This window comes from Aythya ferina (genome assembly GCF_964211825.1).
Source record: "Aythya ferina genome assembly, chromosome: 3".
In the NCBI taxonomy this organism is placed as follows: Eukaryota; Metazoa; Chordata; class Aves; order Anseriformes; family Anatidae; genus Aythya; species Aythya ferina.
In genome coordinates, this window is record NC_140298.1 from 2,383,096 (window position 1) to 2,401,814 (window position 18,719).

Consider the following 18,719-nt stretch of genomic DNA (forward strand, 5'->3'; position numbering starts at 1 on the left):
ACGGCGCCCCCTGGCGGGGCTCCGCCGGGCAACGGCCGCGCTAACGGCCGCCATGGGCGGCGGGGCCGTGAAGGGAGCGGCGGTGCCGCGGTGGGGTCACACCGCCCAGCCCCGGCACCCAAGGCGTTTTGTCAGCATTTGTAAAAATCACACCCGCGGGCCTTGGGGACAGCCCAAGGAATAGTTTTCCTGCTGTGCCCACGAGTTGCTTGTCTTTCTGGCAAGGCAGAGCAGAAATAAAATGATCTAGAAAGTCGGGGGTTGGCCTGGGTAGAGCTAAGAGCTTCGGCCAGACCCAGAGTTCGCTGCTGCAGTTTTATTTGGGTGCAGAAATACATCAGGTGGCAGATGAAGAACGTTCACCAGGCTTTCGGCATTCCTGTCTGCTCTGCTGCGGACATCCTGGAAAGATTTGTGTGTCACTTGATTAAAATTCTGAATGCCTACTTGCTGTGAGCTAGGAAGCTCTATGTTAAAATAATGCATTTGATTTTGTGAGAGGAGAGAAAGGAGTAGTTGGAAACACATATAGAATGCAAAGGTCACAAGTACCACAATCATATCTTCAGCTGTTAAGCATAGGAGACAGTTAGTTAGGGCTTTTAAAGCTTAAATGAGACGGAAGCCAACACACATAAAGCAGAGAAGTGCATGTTAAAAGTGACAGGCACAGAAAAGGCAGCAGGGTAGCTTTCACGGGAGGTGAACATAAAGCAGGAGTCTGTTGAGGTTGAACAGAACGATGTTGGAGAATTGAGTAAGAAGCATCATGAAGGCCTGGAGCAGAAATGTGTAAGGATGATTTAAAAGCAATCTAGAAATTAAGCTCTTCTAGAAGGCACCATCCATCCCACACAAGGGACAAACACACACAAAATTAGTATGAAGTGTTTCTCATGAACGCTTTACTTGTCAAGAGTAACCAGCATACAACAAACATTTCCATTAGCTCCAGATGCCTGACGCTTCATCTCAATAATTTGTATGTAAAAGAAACTGTGACATCCTGTTCTTATAACTTTGTTGATCAATAATGCTTAATAGTCAAAACTTGTATTCTGACATTGTTCTGAAATCTTTCTTAGAGAAATGCCGTCACTTTCAAACTAAGAAGTGGTCATGCAAAATGTATGCTTCAGGAAGAAAAAAAAAATGTAATTCATACACATTACTTGTACCAAAGAATGAATTGTATAGCTGAGATTATGTATGGTTGTAAAAAGAATCCAGAATAAACATTAGAAAAACTATTTTTCAGATGATGCTTTTGAGAAGTAATGATCGACCTTGTCATTTTTTCCATTTGAAAATGCATTAGAAGACTTAAACAGTTCACAAACAACAGTAAGCATTGAAAACAGATCTTTTGACTTAAACCAAAATTATTAGATAGCTTTTTCCACACTCACCAAAATGAGAAGCCTTAGGTTTACGGGCTTCATAACTGTCATGGGCTAACATGTTAAGGCCATACCACTGAAACAGAAAAAGGACAAGAATTCAGAGTTACCTCAAGATAGTAGAAAGCAAAGAAAATTCATGCTTGATCACGTGAAAAAGCAAGAGTACAATTCACTTATTCAACACTTTGCCTACATTTTATTTAAATATTTTCCTCTGGTAATTATTCTTTAATATTCTATAAATTTCCTCTGGCCACACCTGAAAAGCATCTTTGAATTGGTAAGCTTATTTTAGTAGGATTTGTAGCTCTCAACCTAGCTTTCTAAAACAGCCTTAGAAGAATACATTGAAATAAGCTTTTACAACAACTTATTTTCTCTTTTACTTGGTTCCTCCCCCCCGCCCCCATTCTTTTTTGTCTTGGCTATCTCTTCTTTAATACTGTACCATTTCTTTTCTGATAGCTTTAATGTGCTGCTAGTTTTCCTTAGTTTGCATTAATTGAAATAATTACTGGAGTAAATCTCCCTACTTTTTTTTCAGAAAACTTACTTGGATGGACTTAGTAATCAATCCTTCCATAGCAGATGGATGCTGCTCTTCTTGGGAAAGCAGTGTGTTGCCTTGGTACTTGGGTGTCTTCATTCCAGGAGCAGCAGATGGTTGCAAACAGGAGATGTGGGTAACTGCTTTAGCTCTGCAGTCCTTGGGCATCTCTATTACCAAGTAATTCTCTTAGGTAAAGGTTGAGCGCAGAAGAAACAGTTGAGAATGTGGATCTCTCTTTCCTGAATTAATGCTGTAATTTCTGAAGTGAGGTACACGTTTCTTTTGTTCCTGTTTGTTTGAGCCTTGAAGACCCTATGAAGCATGAGTAACACAGAGGATGGAATGGTTGCCAGAGGAAATCTCTTTTGTTTCTTCTAGGTTTTTGTTTGTTTGTTTGTTTGTTTGTTTTTTTCTTCACTACTTCTAGTGTTAAGAAGTAGTTGTGTTTCATTTTGAGGTGATGGATAAAATGTGATTGCTACGTGTATATTTACTTACAGTGTGTAGGCCCAGTAAATCCTTCATTTAGCATTTGAGCTTCTGTAAATATTTCTATTAAATAGTTGTAGATTCTTGAATTTGCTAAATGTGCTTTGGAGGTGGGTCCTGAGCTGGAGAGTGAGGGATGTTCGTGGGATTGGGCAGAGCACAGCACTGAGTAGGTGGACCTAGAATACTTGTTCTTCATTTGTTGCATTGTCATAAATGAGGGCATTTTGGTTGGAAAAAGGAGGTATGGGGATAGGTATTGTTGTAATAAATGTTGTAACTTGTGAAATCTGGGCAACTAACATTAGATGTGAATGTGGGAGCACAGTTGCCTTGATCTGAGAGGCAGCAGCTGATGGAGTTGGAAATAAAATACTGAGAGGAAAGAGGGCTTTCTTGAAATTCTTGCAAGCAGGGGTGAGGATCATCTATTAACTCACAGTGGCTGTGGCCTCATAGGTCTGGGTTTATGCCATTGTGTGTTTTGCAAGGCCCCTTCCATTGCTATCCCAAATTCTGACTGAGGGGATGCTCCTCAGAGCTCAGAGAAAGGCTTTGAAAACCACTTTTTGTGGTGAGAATGTTTCTTTTTCCTTAAGATGTCTTTTATCCATGGTGAAGAAATTGAGAGTACCCTGTGAAAACTTGCAGAAAGCTCCCTGAATGGAGGAACATCCTACAATGAGCTATTTCGTACACCTTTGCCTATTTAATCTTCTGCCATGCGATGGCACTGGTTAGCTGACCAGGGGAGATGGTGGTGCAGGCCAGGCCAAAGCAAGTCCTGCACAGCGTGGCTTCTGCCCACACGCCCCCACTGCAGCTTGCTTGGAAATTTGATGTGTGTGTGCACCGAATATTTGTGGAATAATAGAAACCAACAGTTTGCTTTTCATTACATACTACTTCGCAGGGCTCTAATCCTAGAGATGAATCCACAGCGTGCCTATTTGGTGTCATCAAGCAAAATACTCATGGGTAATTTTTAACTTGTGGGGATGAATGAGTGGCACAGGAGAAAAATAAAAGTTTTATTTACTTGGAGAGAAAGGGAACATTTGGAGAAATTAGGAAAATTTACAATTTATTTACAAGAGATTATTAGTTGACACTTGTGTGTGCACAATGGGAATACTAAGGAGCTGTTAAACCCATAGTTTAAAAAGGAGAACCCTGAGGTGTAATTTTAAGCCTTTTCAGGCATTTAAATGAATTCTGAGCATTCAATACTTTCTTAAACAAAAACAAAAACAAACAAACAAAGCAAAACACACACACACAAAAAGAAAAATAAAAGAAAACCAGGGAAAAAGCGGTTTAACAGAGAAGTATAAAAGCCCTGTGGCTGTATGGGATGATTTTAGTTCTCTTCCCAAAACTGAATTAACACTGCTTCTCATACCATGGAAGACTTCTGTATTCACACCCAATGGATGAGTGAAACGTGGTAATTAAACAAGCTGAGGGGGATGGAGGAGGGCAGCAATGAGGACTGATGGTGTGGCTCAAGTGGGCAGTGGAGTGTGGGGTGAAGGTGAAATGTGATTCATCTGTTCATCAGATCTTGATAGGAAAAAAATTGAAAAGATAAACTTGGAGCTTTTCTAGTCTATTGAAAAGCTACTTATGACTATGTAGCTGTGGATAAGGCATTTTGAAAAAGCTATTTAATGATCAATTAAGCTTTCATATAAGAAGAGTGCTTGAACTTGGTGTCTTATTTTTTTAAACACACTTTAACAGTTAAATCATTTTTATATTTGTTGTCTGTGAAATGCAAGGCAAGTCTTTATTTTTTTTAACTGGCTAGATCGAAACTTTGGACACTGACAAACTTGGAGTGTGCATCAACTCTATGGGCATGACGGAAGGCACGCTTGAAATAAAGCAGCAGCCTTATCCATTCCCTCTCTTTCCAGTTTGGCATGATGGTTTGCATTTTTCTCCTTAATTTCAAAGTAAAACTATAAATAGGAGTTGGAAACTGTGTGGATGTGGTGATTGATATGGGTTTTGTTTACTGTTCTCATCCACTTGCCTTAAAAAGAAGGTCTAAGCTTAAATTAAGAGCTAATGATCCAGCAGTTTGTCATCCAGTGCTGTATCCTTGATCCATTTCCAGCATGTCGGCTCTACCCTCTCACTATGACATGTCATTGATTTTGGCAGGGCTGGGTCAAGCAACTGTAAGGAGCTTTCTCATTTTACTACAAAGAAATATGATTTGGAATAATATAATTTGAATTGAATTTGAATCGGAATAACCTTATTTCTTCAAAATGACTCCTGGGAGTCCCTACGTGTTTATGTTCACTTTTAATGTATTTTTCTTAGGTGAAAAATCTCAGTGTTAGCTTTTGGGGTATAAAAAAAAATACTACAATTTCATCTAGGTCTCCTGATTAGGAGATAACATGTACTTCTATAAAAAGGATGAAAAAAGGCAGTTTAAGGTTAATTTTTTGGGGAAAAAATTGTCAGGGATCAGTTATAAATCCCATCATCACTTACTATAGTTATACTTGCATGTTACTGCATTGTTGAAAGCAAGGTTTGTAAAGGAGTTAGGTATGTGCTGTTCAGTTCTTGTGGTTACTTACACAAGCTGCAACTAGCTCAAAATGCCAGAATTGTTAGTAAAAGTAGTAGAGTGATAACTGTTGATAGTCATAAGGTTTTCTGCTCTTTAAAACTAAGAACAGTCAACTGCATTTTGGGATCTGAATGTGTAGAAGGATATACGAAGTTTTTGAACACAGCAATAGCAACTGCAGCAGTCGAAGTACAGGAAGGACTTTGGATGGAGGAAAAAAAAAAAAAAAAAGCCCTGTTCTTAGAGCACCCTGAAAGCCCCCATGTAACCCTTGTATGTTGTTTGCAACTCTCCTTATAGTGGGTATAAGGAGCATCTGAAGGAAAAGCAGAAGTTTGTTCATGGTGTGATGATTCTTTGATCTGTGGTGCTGGACTGATTTCTAAAACAGCTCTGAGGTGATATTCCCAGGATAGGTTATACTCTATCCCTCTGCCCTTGGTTTCAGAGTCTACAGCCCAGCTTTGAAGAAATGCCTATCATTAAGTGATTTTTAATTGTTACTGCTATTTCAGGATACTTAAATGGCCATGTACAGGCATGTATAACCACATGCACGCAAGCTCATGGCAGCCATATTCAGGACGTTGTCAGTAATGTGTTCTCATTTAATTCAGCTTCCTACATTGTTTTTTCCTTTAGGAAAATCATCAGGTGTGATTTTTTTTTTTTTTTTTTTGACCTTTGGAAGGATTTAAAGCCTGGGTGAGGCAGAGCAGGATAAAACAATTTCTTGACTAATGCTGCCAGGTCTGGATATTGTTGGCCTCCACAGCCAGGCCAGTGTCTCGGTGCCTTGCTGCTGTGGGATATGCTGTTGGATTGCAGTTTAAAAAGCAGAAAACAAACAAACAAAAAAACTGCTGCAGGTATATTTGGGGTGTATGTTCAGCATCTGCTTCTTCCAAGGGTGTGGGCTGGTGCGTCCTGGAGGGGATTTCTCCTGTGGCTGCTGGTGGCAGCCCTTGGGCAGGTCCCAGAGGCTGGGCCGGGCCCTGGTGAAGTCCTGAGGTGGCAGGTGGCTGCGTGTCCCCTGGCCGGGCTACTTGCCAGCATGCTCCCCTCATCAGCTGTCCTGCTCCCCCCAAATCCCCTAGATGACATGAAAATGTGCTTTTTGTTCACATTTTGTCCCAGTTAGAGGTGGGTGAGGTGAAGCCTGCCTACAATAGTGCTGTGGGAGTTTGAGTTGTGTCTTGTGGTGATGAACTCTGCCACACAATACAGAGTTTTAATGCTCCTGTCTTCATGAAGCTGCTTAAAAACCTTCAGCAGGTGTTTGCTGGTTTCTGAGATCTTCAGAAGTCCAGGAGTGGAATTTCATTGTATTTGATGATCAAGGTGCTAGAGATGTGTGTGAACCGGTGATGTGTATAGTTATTGTACAGGTTGACATGCAGATATTTTACAAAGCCTTCTGGAGCAGCTGCTGTGGAGCCAGTGCCTCTGGTCTCACAGACCCAGCCAGTCAGCTCTTTTGTGTGGAGGAATTGATTGCAGTTCCAAAGCTTTCTCGTAACTTTTAAAATACATTTCTAACACCCATCAGATGCAGATTCAGTTATAAATGCTTATGCATTTAGAGGGAGGTTTTTTCTGTGTTACAGGTAGACAACAGCCTCTAGTGGATCCAAGGTGCAGCTTGGTATGAACTGGTTGTGTGGGCAAGATCTGTATATAATTGCTGCTGTCTTCCTAATTTTTTGTTTCCAATCTTTGTCTGGATCCCAGCAAACAGTGTTTGAGTTTCAAAGCCCTGCTTGGAGCTTCTTTAATGGTGTTGCTTCAGCTGGTGTTTCAGTTCATGGCTTTGGAGCTCTAGCTATGCCATGTTGTGGTACATTGTGAGCTGCCTTGTGAGTTCCTGTGCACACCAGTACTGTCCATTTATGCCTGTTCATCTTCTTGGTGCATTCAGAAATGTACAGAGTAAAAGAGATCTCCTTGAAATATATTTACTACTCTGGCTAGGCAAAAATGTGTGTTTAATTGTTTGCAGTTTGAACATGACTAGTCAGTCACACTGGTAACTGATTTCCCCATAGCGGTAACTAGTGACAACCAGAGGCATTGATCTTTATATTTGATCTAATTTTTGCCAAAACTTAAAAAACTGGCTGATGCCTATGTAGCATTCAAGGTCAACTGTTGACAGAGCAGACTTGGGAATGAGGTCTGGCACCTGAGCAGGCCTGTGCTAGATTGAAATTGTGTGCAGTCAAATAAGTAAACAAATAAGGAATTTTGAGACTTTCAAAATTATTGGGCTTTTTCATCTGGTATCTGTCTTTCATGTGGAGCTGACCAAGATGGTCTTCAAATTTATGCTTTTAAGATTAACAGCTCATTTATTTATTTCTAGGTTATGTTATTGGCACTTTTAATAAACAAGTGGGATTTAATGAACCCAGAAGTGTCTCAAAAGGTAAGAAGCATGTTGTGGAGTGATGGATGCATCTGAGCAAACAAGATCCTATGTGCTTTGAGCTGAGTTGCTTGGCACTGAGGGCTTCATTCTGCATGTGGGTGAGGTGCTATTTTGCTGAGTGATCCTTTTGATATTTTGGAGCCCTGGGGAGAAGCATGTGAGCTTGTAAATGTGAACAGGTGCACTTGAAGGGGGTGAAATGAGGTGAGCAGGAAAAGAGGCAGCACATGAGCTGCAAAATGTCAGAAATGCTCAAAACCTCCCATGTGTAAACTGAAGTGGCCTCAAGGTGGCTTAATCTTACATGGGAGGAACTGGTGTAATTTAGAAACCGAGCAGCAGCTGGCCTTGGCAGCTGTGGTGCCCATGGGACAGGCTGGTCTGTGCAGTGCTCAGGGAGCTCCAGCCTGTTTCACCGCTGACCTGGGGGACATGTCTCAGTACTATCCCCTCCTGGTGTCCCTCTCATGGCCATCCTGAGCTGTGCTCAGTGCTGAGCTGGCCTTGGGAAACCAACCTGTGAATCCCCATGCTCAAGTGGACCTGAATATTTTGGCCTCTTGGGGGGCTTGTGATATTTTCCTGCTGGGGTGCTGTGGTGGGGTTTTTAGAGGCAGAGTTGGAATCATTGTTGTTCTGCATGGGTTTTGGTGCTGAGGAAACCTGGAGCTCTTGCAAAATGTTCCTCATCCCTGCATTAAACACTGCTGTAGCATCAGACCTCACTGGATTTTTGGCTCCAGGCGCGCATCCGGAAGTATTAAAAAGCTTGTGTTAGGCAGGAATGTTACCCTCAATATAAATTTCCATATAAAAACCTCTACTTGTCTTTTCTCTATGCGTTCCCCCTGTTTGTCTCACTCTTATATTTTTTTATTGCTCTTTCTGCTTGGCAGCCATGATCCTCACTGTGTCAGCCTTTGAGGCAGCTGCTGTGGGGCAATGCAGAGTGAGCTTTTCTTAAGAAAATGTTTGTAGGCTTCCTGTGAGCTCTCTGGGGCTTTTTGCCCACTTGCCTGTGCCTGGTGAAGGAAATACGTGAGCAGTGGGATGGGGCTGTGGTGGGGGAGTGACAAAGGACATGAGGGGGGGCCCCGGTGCCCTGTCCCCCCCTCGGTCTCCCGGCCTTTCCCTGGTCCCCCCGTGGTGGCATTTACACCTCCCAAAGCTCGCGGGCTGTGCGCTGTCGAAGGGCCGTGTGGTTGTTGGCTCTGGCCTCTGCGCTCCAGGGCATGGTTTCAACCATGTCTATGGAGACCAATTTTCAACATCAAAACAAACCAGTCTAAGTGGAATTTATATTACCTTTTAAAAGTGCGAGTCAACAGAGCGGAGGGCTCTGCTTCGAGGAAGCCTCTTGGGTTTGTTCAGGGAATTACTACAAATATTTTACATCCTTTCTAGGACTCCAGGCAACCTCAGGAAGCAGCTGTCAAAATGCCCCATTTTGTGTGGCTGATCCAGGGTGATTTTGGGGCCTGTGACATGAGAAGGACCCCTGTCACCAACTATCCCACATTGCCTGAAAGCATCATCTAATTTTCAGAGCAAGGCTGATCTTTCTAAACATCTAGACAGTATATTTTCACCCCGAAACACTGGTTTTGGCTTGGGTGATGGTGGTGGAGAGCAAAAAACAAAACCCTTGATCCCAAGTGTGTGCAAATTTGGGTAATGCTAAAGGCTAACACTTCTTTTGTTCTGCTCCATAGAAACATCCCAGCTGTCCTGAGATGGAGATTATCCCTGTAGCTGTGTGACAGCAGTGGAGGGACTGAGTTCAGGTAAGAGAAGGCTGCAGCAGAGGGTGTGGTGGGGTGTCTGCAGCCCATGGGGGAGGCAGCTCAGAGATAGGTGATGCCGGGCTGGGGTGCTTTGTCCCCCCCAAAAAATGTGCCTCAGATTATTTGAAGAGATAAGTAGCAACTTCACTGATAGTTCTTGATAGGAGAAGGCCAGGCCAGCGAGCCAAGCTTGTATATATACAAGCTTGTGTATATAACATCTTTCAGGGGGGCTTTATCACTTTTGCCATGATGTGAGCGTGGTGCCTCTGTTTGTTACTTTGCGTTGTTTGCATGCAAGCAGGTTTTGTGCAAACCACAAGTTGAAGTTGTATTAGTGCCATGTCATCACTGCAGCCTCATTTTAATTTCTGCTATCTCCAGAAATGAAGGGGGAATCCTAAACTGAGCAAGGAAACATTTCTGAAAAACGTCTGAGATGGAATTTAGCAATTTTCAAGCTTCTGTGAAGTAAATTGTAGCAGCCAGCAATGCCCGTGCTTCACAGAGGGGAAGAAAGGGCTGTAGGAGGGGGCAGCTTCCTAATGCCAGCGGGAGCTGAGCTGCAGATGGAGCAGGCTCACAAAGCACTGCTCCTGCAGAAGTTTCAATGCGGTTTGTCTCTTTCCCAGTGCTAGTGGGGAAAATGATGCACGAGTCTGGTTTGCACTAGGACATAGGCATCTGTCAACTTGATCCACTCCATGTTTGCAGAGAACAGAAGGAACTGCGGCCTTTGTGCAGTAGAGGGACTATCCAACGGTAGTCGTTTCTAATGAAATCTTAGTGCTCTCCTGGAGATGTTCACTGTATAATTTGGGTCTTCCCTCCCCAGCATACCAGAGCAGAGGCAGAAATCTTCTGACCCTGCTGAGGTCTCACATTACCATGTTGATCCTTGGGGTTTGGTTTGCAATACAAACGTGCTGACCTCGCAGCAAGCGCTAGACACAGTGCTTCATGCTCCCCCCTGCCCACCCACCTCTGCCAGCTCCTAAAGCCTTCATGAAACACAGCAGCCCCAGGAAGCACTGAGGGCAGGCGTTTTTCTGTGGGGAAAGGCAGTAAGGCAGTGAGGAGGGGACGGGTACTGGGGTGAATGTGGGTATTTGTTCCCCAGGAGCTGTAGAATATTGCAGTTGGCTCTTTTCCGTTAACTGGAAATGTCTGAAAAATAAGCAGATATTAATGTGAAAATCTTTAGCAATTGTGGGAAATGTTTTTTATCCCCCCATTGATACCTCTGCAGGAGCTAAGCCTGTTCTTTAATTACTACCTTGAAGTCCAATTGTGTTGAATCAAGATCTTGGTACACTGTATTTCCTCCTTTAAATTCAGAGCAGATTAAAATTTTCTCAGTTTCACGTTGTTGGGAGCCTGAGGGAGAGACAGGGGGAGAGAGCAGCGAATGTAAGCTTTCGGTGTCAGGCTCTGAATCACTTTGAGGGTCAATTTGTGTCTAACGAGTGTGTCCAGAGGTGCCTTTCCTAGAAACACCATAATTTGCAGTGCTCTGGCTCCTGCTGCCTTCCCGCAGGCACTGCCTCTCAGCTGGGCTGAATTTTCCTCTTGAAGCTGCTGTTGTGGAGGAGTCGATTCGCTGTTCCTTCTGTGCAAAATGCCTTTCTGCTTTCCTGCCTCGAAGGAGCACTTTTGTTTCCCTTCTTTAAAATGGTGGTCCTGGGGGGAAGCGACAGCCCCCGCAGAGTACGGTCTGAGTTGGCTTAATGCTTTTGTGGCTTTGGCTGAGCCGGGAGCGACCGCTGCTCCCCAAACGTGGTGCTGATGCAGATGATGGATGTGGCACCCCCTGCTAGTCCTGGTGCTGCTTTTTGAAGCTGTGGTTTCCACCGAGCTGTTGGAGCTTGGTGCTGGCCTCCCAGGCTGCTGTGGCCAGCTCAGGCTCCTCCGCTGCCCACTGAAAGCTGGGGTGGCTTTCCTCATGTGCATCGCGTTACATTTATCCCCTTTGGCTTTGTCTGGGGCTTATTCCTTGCTCTGTGGGAGCTTTCCCAGGCTGTGTTTCCAGGTGTGCTCCCACTGCCCCAACCAGCTGGATGTCACTGGCGGGACTCGCTGCTCCCCTTCTTGCATCAGCTGCTGGGTTGGCAGCAGGTCCACTGGTGCGCTGCCTGCGGGAAGTGCTCTGGCACAGCGGCGTTGCCCAGTTCCTCCTTGGGGACACGATGCAGCTTCAATTTGGTTTTCTGCTCTGGTGTTGTCTTTTTTTCTGATCAGCCACCTCTTGGCCTCCCGGGAGGCTCCTTACCTCTGCTGTGCCTGGACAAGGCTGGGTTTGCCAGTCCAGGCACTGGTGAGTCGTTCCTTTGGCCTCCTGTTTTTTTCTCATTCATACACAGCCTCGGCTTCGCAGAGGATGACTTATTGATTTTAATAATGCCTTTTACCCTGCTGCTTTGGTATGTTGGCTTCCCCTCTGCAGCCCTTGCTCTGAGCTTCCAAAATCTGTTTGTTTTCCTAGTTTCCATGCCGCCTGCGAGGATTTTGCTCTCTTGACTTCCCACTTGGGTGTTTGTTATATATGTTCTGTATAGGAAACATTCCTATATGTTGCACGTGGATACTACAGAAACATTCAAAGCGCAAGAAAATGTGACCCTCAAGAGGAGGTGGTTGCAAATTCAGATGTTTCTTGAGTTGCACCAGCAGGATTTAGACCTTGAGGTGCCTGTGCAACTTCCATGGTTGTGGTTTCAGAGTTTAAAAGCATAAATATGTTCCCTTTGTCCACCCAGCTGGCAGCCTGTTAAATTTGAAAGCCTTTCTGTGTCTTTGTGTGGATGGGGATGGTGGATCCTTTGTAGAGTTTTTCTGGACCAGAATTGCGGAGGCTTTAGGTGATACCTCTTGGCTGGGAGGAGGTAGAGGGGTGGAACGGGTGGTTCATTAAGCTGGGTGACAAAATGCATCAGAGCGTGCTTTTCGGACAGAGGCTGTTTGGCTGGTGCTGCTGCAGTGCTGTGGTTGTGCCTGCGAGGATGGGACGGAAGCTGGGGCTTGCTGAGAGCCGCTCCTGTCATTTCTGGGCACTGGGCTGAAGCATGCTGAGGAGATGCAGGGCACTGCTGTCTTTTCTGGGACTGTTGGGGTTTGGGATCAGGAAGAATAATTTGCAGCTCAAGCGAGAGCAGTCTCTGCGTGTGTGTGTGTTACAAACAAACCCTGGAGCGTGTCTGAATCCAGGTCTGTAGGATGCAGTGCTGTTTCCCATCCACAGGGCCCCTAATCCTGCTACCGAGGTGTTTTCTGAGATAGCAGGGGACACCTTGCCTGCCTCTTTCTCATACTGGTGCTGTAGAGTGGTTGCTGTAATTCTTGCAGCTTTTTCTACTGAGTGAATATATGCAATGAATCATGATTTAGTAAGAGTTAACGGAGAGCTTATTTCTTTTAAAAAAGATCACTTGCTCAACGTATGCAGCCTACATCAATATAAAATAGGAGTGTATTTTTTCCCCATGCAAAAATAACAAGAGCTGTTGCACTCTGTCCTTCAAATTTGCTTTGGCAACTCTCAGCCATCTCCATTTTATTAAACAGCTCTCTTTCCTCCTAATATATACAGAAATGTTTGCTGTATAAACAACTTAACTAGACAGCTGCCTCTCCCCAGATACAAGATGCAGTTAACTTTTTGCCCTGTTTCTGTTCACCGGGGCTGATAACTTTCTGCTGGCCAGATGAAATAAAATTGGGTTTCGTACCAGATGTGGTGGAGCTCAGTGCTGTATTACGCAGGTGTTCCCCCAGCTGGGGAGGGTGGAAGCGTGCCATTTTGCTGAGATGATGGTGAGGTTTAGAAATGTGAGGGCGTTAAAAATAATTCTCCGTGTTAACAGTGGGCTTTGTCCCTGGTGGGCTCCATATGCCGAACAGCTGACTGGGGCAGCAGCTGTTCTATATTTTAATAGGAGAGTTATAAAGTTAGAAACATGGATGATCATTCAAAACATAAGCAACTCTTCGCAGTCATGGAAACAAGATTCAACAATAAACTCGCATTTGTGAGCCTTCCAAGCAAAATAATCCCACTGCTCTGTGTTCAGGTGGTCTCAGGGAAGTGAATGAACTGTTTTCTGTTTCCCTGAAGTTCTGTTTACTCAGTCCTATTTCTTTAAAACTTTTTCCTCCCTCTTTTCTATTTCTGAGGAGATATTAAACTTTGCATGTGATCCCGATTTAAGTTCTTCTCCAAGTGACAGCAGATTTATATGAGAAACTTTCCTGAAGCGTGTTACTGATAACGGTATTGCTGTAGCAAAGGCTGAGTGCCTTCCCTTCAGGTCCCTCCTTGGGATTTCTCTGTTCCTTTCAACCCAAGCAGTTATTTAAGCTCTTGTAGCAGTTTTGCTGGGACTCCACAGCCTTAGGATGGGATGAACCTGTTAACCACACGCACGTTTTCTGGCACAGCGCTGCGCACAAACGCTCTCCTTGCTCAGGCACCTTCTGCTTTTGCTTATGGGCTTTTTGAATATGCATAGGCTCCATCACACACCACATGCCTATCTGAAACAACACCAGTTGCCCTCTCCCAGCTCCTCAGTCCTGCCCCAGTTTTGTTTTGGAGGGGCTGCTGCTCTTCCTGTTCCTGTGGGAGTGCCGTGGTTCCTGTTGCATGGGTCAGCGGGGCGCACACCCAGCGGCTGTGTCCTGGGCTCGGCAGGCCCACGTCCAAGTGCTGGTAAGCAGCTGGATCCGTGCTCCTGAGCTGCGTGGTAGCCCCTGGCTTGGCTGCTTTGGGTTGCAAGCTGTCTTGTATTGACCTGAATATTGCAAACAGATGGGGAGCAGGGTAGTTGGCAGGGCGGTTTGTGCAGAAATAAATGGTTTATGTCAAGGCCATGAGCATGATGAGATGTGGAGGAATGGGCAGGCTGGACTTGCAACTGCCTTTGTTTTTATGCCATTGGATGCACGTGATACGAAGCTAAGAACGTACATGTATGTGGTTCCTGCAGTATGTACAAGCTTCCTGGGTTTACCAGGAAATCCAGGTAAATTGCCTGGATTTGGGTATTGTCCACCGAAGTATGTTGTATTTATGTACACATACATAAATGATCAATCTGGGGTCATTGTCCGATAAGCAGAGAATCAGAAGGGAAATTACTCAAGCGCCTGGTGTGCTGATGGCATTCTAAAGGCCCTGTGGATTTGCAGCCGGGCGAAAGCAGCGTGCTCGGGCTGGGGGAGCTGCAAACTGGAGCGGATCCAGCAGCCGTGGTCCTGGCCAGACCTCTCACTGCTATGGGACGGCGTGGTTGTGGGGCTGCCACAAATGCTTCTCTGCCTTCCCAGTGATTGCAAGTGAGTGCTGGTGATAAAACTGGTGTAAATAAGCAGCCTGTTTGTGTTGGCGGAGCTTGAAGGCACACTGAGTCCTTGGGGCAGAGCGTGGCAGTGAGGGGCACGCCAGGGATGGTTTGTGGCTCTTGAGCTCGCAGCAGGGGCTGGCCCCGCACTCTGTGGGTCCCAGGGCTTAAGGAGGTGAAGCCATCTCGGCTCTGCTGGATGTGGGAAAATAGCCCTTTTTTAAATCTAGAAACAATAAAACTAATTCTTTATTGGAGTGGGTGATGCTGTATTATGCTAGTTATGAATTTAAATACCTGAGGTGTCTGCCTTCCCACTGGGGTGGGGTAGGGAGCTACCTGTCAGACCCAGCAGGTTTGGAGAGATGAGTGGGGAGAGGAGGGAGCTTCCTGTGAGCCAAACTCTGCATGTCAGAGGGCATGGTGAGTGTGTTTGCTGTGGAAAACTGATTAAATGCCTCCATCTGGCTTGGTCTTGGTGAGCTCCTCTCTGTGGAGGAGGTTGAAGGCTACCTGTGGTCTTACCCCACAGCCCTGGGGCCCCAGGCAATGACAGCATGACCCTGTGCCAGCGCTATTTATTTTTCTGGCCTGTGCCACAGCCGTGTGCTCTGACCCTGTTGGCAGCCAGAGTATTTGCTTAAAGCCACAAATGAGTGCCTGAAGGAACGATTGCTGGGTAATAGGGTCCTGCTCTGCAATTTGTCTGAGCGTGGGGGACGTGTTGCCCCAAACCGGAGCGGTTGTGGCCGATTCCAAGTTGTATCCTGGAGCGTGGTTTGCTGTGTGTCCTGGGACCTCTGGATGCCGGATCCTCCAGCCACATTCGGTGTGTCTCTTTGGGCACAGCCCCTGGAAGCCCTCACCGCGGGTGACTCAGTCACTCAGTAAATCTGAATCCCTGGGTCTCCACCACAAGCGGGTTTTGTGTGTGTAATGTATCCATTATTCAAGTATCTTCTACAGAAAATGAACTTCAAGTAGAATAGAGATTCCTTCCTTTAGACCACCAGCTAACTAGTGACACGTATATCTTGGTATGTTTTTCTTTTTAATGGCATTAAAACTCAGTAGGTAAAGTTCGTCCTTCCACAAAGGCGTTGCAGGACTCGGGGGGCCTTTGCTGACTTCCACAGTAGCTGAATATTCACCCCTCTAATGTGATTATGATTTGGTAAGACAAACAAAAAGGAGGAAATACATTACGGTAAGAGATCTTTATTAAAAATTTTGTACATCGAAGGATTAACTGCTACATTTTAAACAAGAAATAAGATTTTACATATTACAAAAGATGCTATTAGTTCTTGAATTAGAAATAAATTTTATGAACACTGTACATGATGCATCCAAATCATAAGAGCAGGAATAGGACAGTGCCTGAAAATATATGATATAACTTAAGCAAATGCACGTAATTTGTAGAATGCAACATATTTCTGGAAAAACGGCATGTTAACTTCTGTCTGCAAGTGCTGTATCCCTCTAACCAGTAACCACCAGCAGTGTTCTTGGGAGCAAGCACTGACGCAAGTGCCCAGCGTGCTGTTTTTCCATTTGGAGTTTTTCATTGTCGGAGAAACTTTCTTACTATGGTCTGTTTGTCTTGGAGACAGCAGAATGGCACGGTTAACACAATCTGCATATAAAAACCCGATGCAAAACACTTCTTACAACATAACTTTACCCCCAACCCAGATTAGAAAAACCAACTGATAGCACATAAATGTCTACAGAAATAGATTTTTATTGACTTATTTTTGTTACAAAGTTAGTTAAAAAGAAATATATTTTAGCTTATCAGATAACCGTTACTTTGTGTATCATTCATACTATATTTTTTTCCTCTTGAGATTGTCAGTAGCTGCATTAGAATTTAAAATAAAAACAACAAAAGATCACCTTTAATTGCATGACCTATTTGGCTAGGAAGGGTGTGAAGTTTTACAGGAGAGTACGAACATACAGTTCTCATACGAAAGTGTAGTATGTATCTAGGCCAAGTAAGGTAATAAAAAAGATTGAAATCTTTATACAGAAAGTGACAATGCCCATGTTATACTATGGAACACATCTACTAATTTTGAATTACACGTGTAATGTGTGGATTAAAGATATCACTTTACTAAACAAATAAAAAAAGAGCAAAATCTATAAATAAAATAGTAAGTGCTTTCTTTAAGATAATATTCTTTGGCTGCTTTAAGTGCCAGCGGAGGGTTACTGGAACCCCCTAAAATGCGTAAGGTCCCACTATTATCGTTAGCCTCAACACCGAGCTTGTACGGTAATTCAAGCTGTTGACTGTTAGCATCTCCAGATCCACGATGTGTTCTCTTGGTCCCGATAGGGATTTCACCAGCACCAGCATTGCACTTACGGCACTTGTTTGCTGAAAGAAAGGAGGGAAAAAGTTTAATTCAAATTTAAAAAGATTCCCTAGCTGTGTCAAGGGACTGCTTGTGTGTAACTGCGCCACAAAAATGCTCTGTCTCAGCGCAGAGATGCACAATGTAAGTATTATTTAACATTTTTAAATGGTCATGACTAATCTCACACCTGGCTTTGCTGGAGGGAAAGCTTTACCTGACTAGGGCTCAGAGGAATAAACTGCGCTGCAAAATCTGTTCCTGGTTATACTGACTCTCCTAAAGGATCTGAAAAGTGGTAATCTATCCCAGGATGTTTTTTTGTTTTATCCCCATCTATCAGCTTTTAAAATACATGAAGAATAAGTAGACCAAGAGAAACCTAATGTATTTAACAGTGATGTAGCTTGTTCAGTGGAGGAAACTCTAAGTCCATGCCATGTCTCATACTCCAGAAGCTGTTTTCCCTGAAAAACTGGGAATTCTTGTAACTTCTATGCCTGTTGCTGCCCTTCTTGTAGCCCCCTGAGGCTCTTTCCAGGCTGGGGTTGTGCTGCTGGTGCTGTGACGTGACTGAAAGATGGCATGTCACTGGCTTGTAAAAAGGCTTCAAAATGTACAGATGATAAAAAGGGTACACATCTCTCCCTTTACCTGTGATAATTTTTTCCCTATGTGGACTGAGTAGGTTAAACAAAGGAATCCATGTCCAGAGACCTCGCTCAGACTTGACTCAAACAATGGGAATAATTTCTAGGCAAGCCTTTCTTTACTGCGGTGCTTTGGCAGGAATAAACACATGCTTCCTTATTTAAGGCCTGTGATTGCTTGTTGGGTGGCAACAGAAGATTGGAATTGTCAGTCTAAAAGTCAGTCTGGAGGCTGGGTTGGAGTCCTACCCTACCTAGAGCTGGAGTGAACTTGTTCTTAAGAGTTGTCGACTTTAAATAACAGTTGGTGCTTTGGGAGTAGGCATGGGGTTTTGATGTGCAATAAATCCAGGGAAGAGAAATCCAGGGACGAGCACTGGCTTACAGGCAGTACCAGAACAAGTCAGACAAGTGAGGAGTTCCTTGCTCCCATCTTGGGGAGACTTGGTGTAAAGAGGCAATGCCATATCTTGGTTTACTTTTCTATTGTACTATTAAAATACTGAAATCTTTGGATTTGTAGAAAAATAGATAAATGAAAACTTTCTAACTAATAACAGTTTTAAATTTTCTGGGCTGTTTCTGTTTTACTGAGTGTAAAACCACACAAAACAAAGGATTTTCTAGGAATTTGTCCATATTAAGCTTCCAAAAAAAATCTGATTTCAAAAATCTTAAGGTAGATGTTACAGACAGTTTCATTCATGTGTATCTACTCGCATTTGTTGTACCAGTAGGAAATACTGCTGCCATAAGTCACTTGAACTTCTGGTTTTCTGAAACTGCTGCAGCACTGAAGAAAAAGTTCTCGCTCAACACAGTCTTGGTTGCAAGTTTGTCTGAATTTATCATTTGAAATCAGCACTCCATCCCAACCTATTCCTGACTTAATTTCTTTTTTGTGTATGGGGAATTAAAAATGTACAAAGAATCTTTCTATGACCCTCTTCTAAATACATACACATGGGACATTAGTGCAGGGTGAAGAGCAGAGCTGTTGTGATTGCTAAATATTCATGATTGTTACTGCTGTTCTTTTCAAGTGACTACAATGGGTTGATTCTCAGTTTATAGAGTTACTGGGCAGAGCAGGTAAAAGCTTTTCGAAGTCTGTAAA

General features: G+C 44.0%; 1 protein-coding gene and 2 long non-coding RNA genes across 3 annotated transcripts in view; 1 reads left to right on the top strand and 2 right to left on the bottom strand.

Annotated features, from left to right (window-relative positions):
• Positions 1–182: 182 nt before the first annotated feature.
• LOC311434873 lies at positions 183–2,079 on the bottom strand. Its single transcript, XR_014691791.1, has 3 exons — positions 1,957–2,079; positions 1,410–1,476; positions 183–402 (listed from the first exon to the last, which is right to left on the bottom strand). It is a non-coding gene; the product is annotated as an uncharacterized lncRNA (long non-coding RNA).
• Positions 2,080–13,872: 11,793 nt separating this feature from the next.
• The window catches only part of LOC311434150, a 50,177-nt gene continuing 45,330 nt past the window's right edge, over positions 13,873–18,719 (top strand). The window contains exon 1 of the long non-coding RNA XR_014691292.1: positions 13,873–13,952. This is a non-coding gene — a long non-coding RNA (uncharacterized lncRNA). The remainder of the gene's footprint in view (positions 13,953–18,719) is intronic.
• EFEMP1 (EGF containing fibulin extracellular matrix protein 1) overlaps positions 15,786–18,719 on the bottom strand; it is a 48,638-nt gene continuing 45,704 nt past the window's right edge. Inside the window, exon 11 of the mRNA XM_084514092.1 lies at positions 15,786–16,975. Within this exon, the coding sequence (XP_084370218.1) occupies positions 16,817–16,975 (159 nt within the window). The 3' untranslated portion in view covers positions 15,786–16,816. The remainder of the gene's footprint in view (positions 16,976–18,719) is intronic.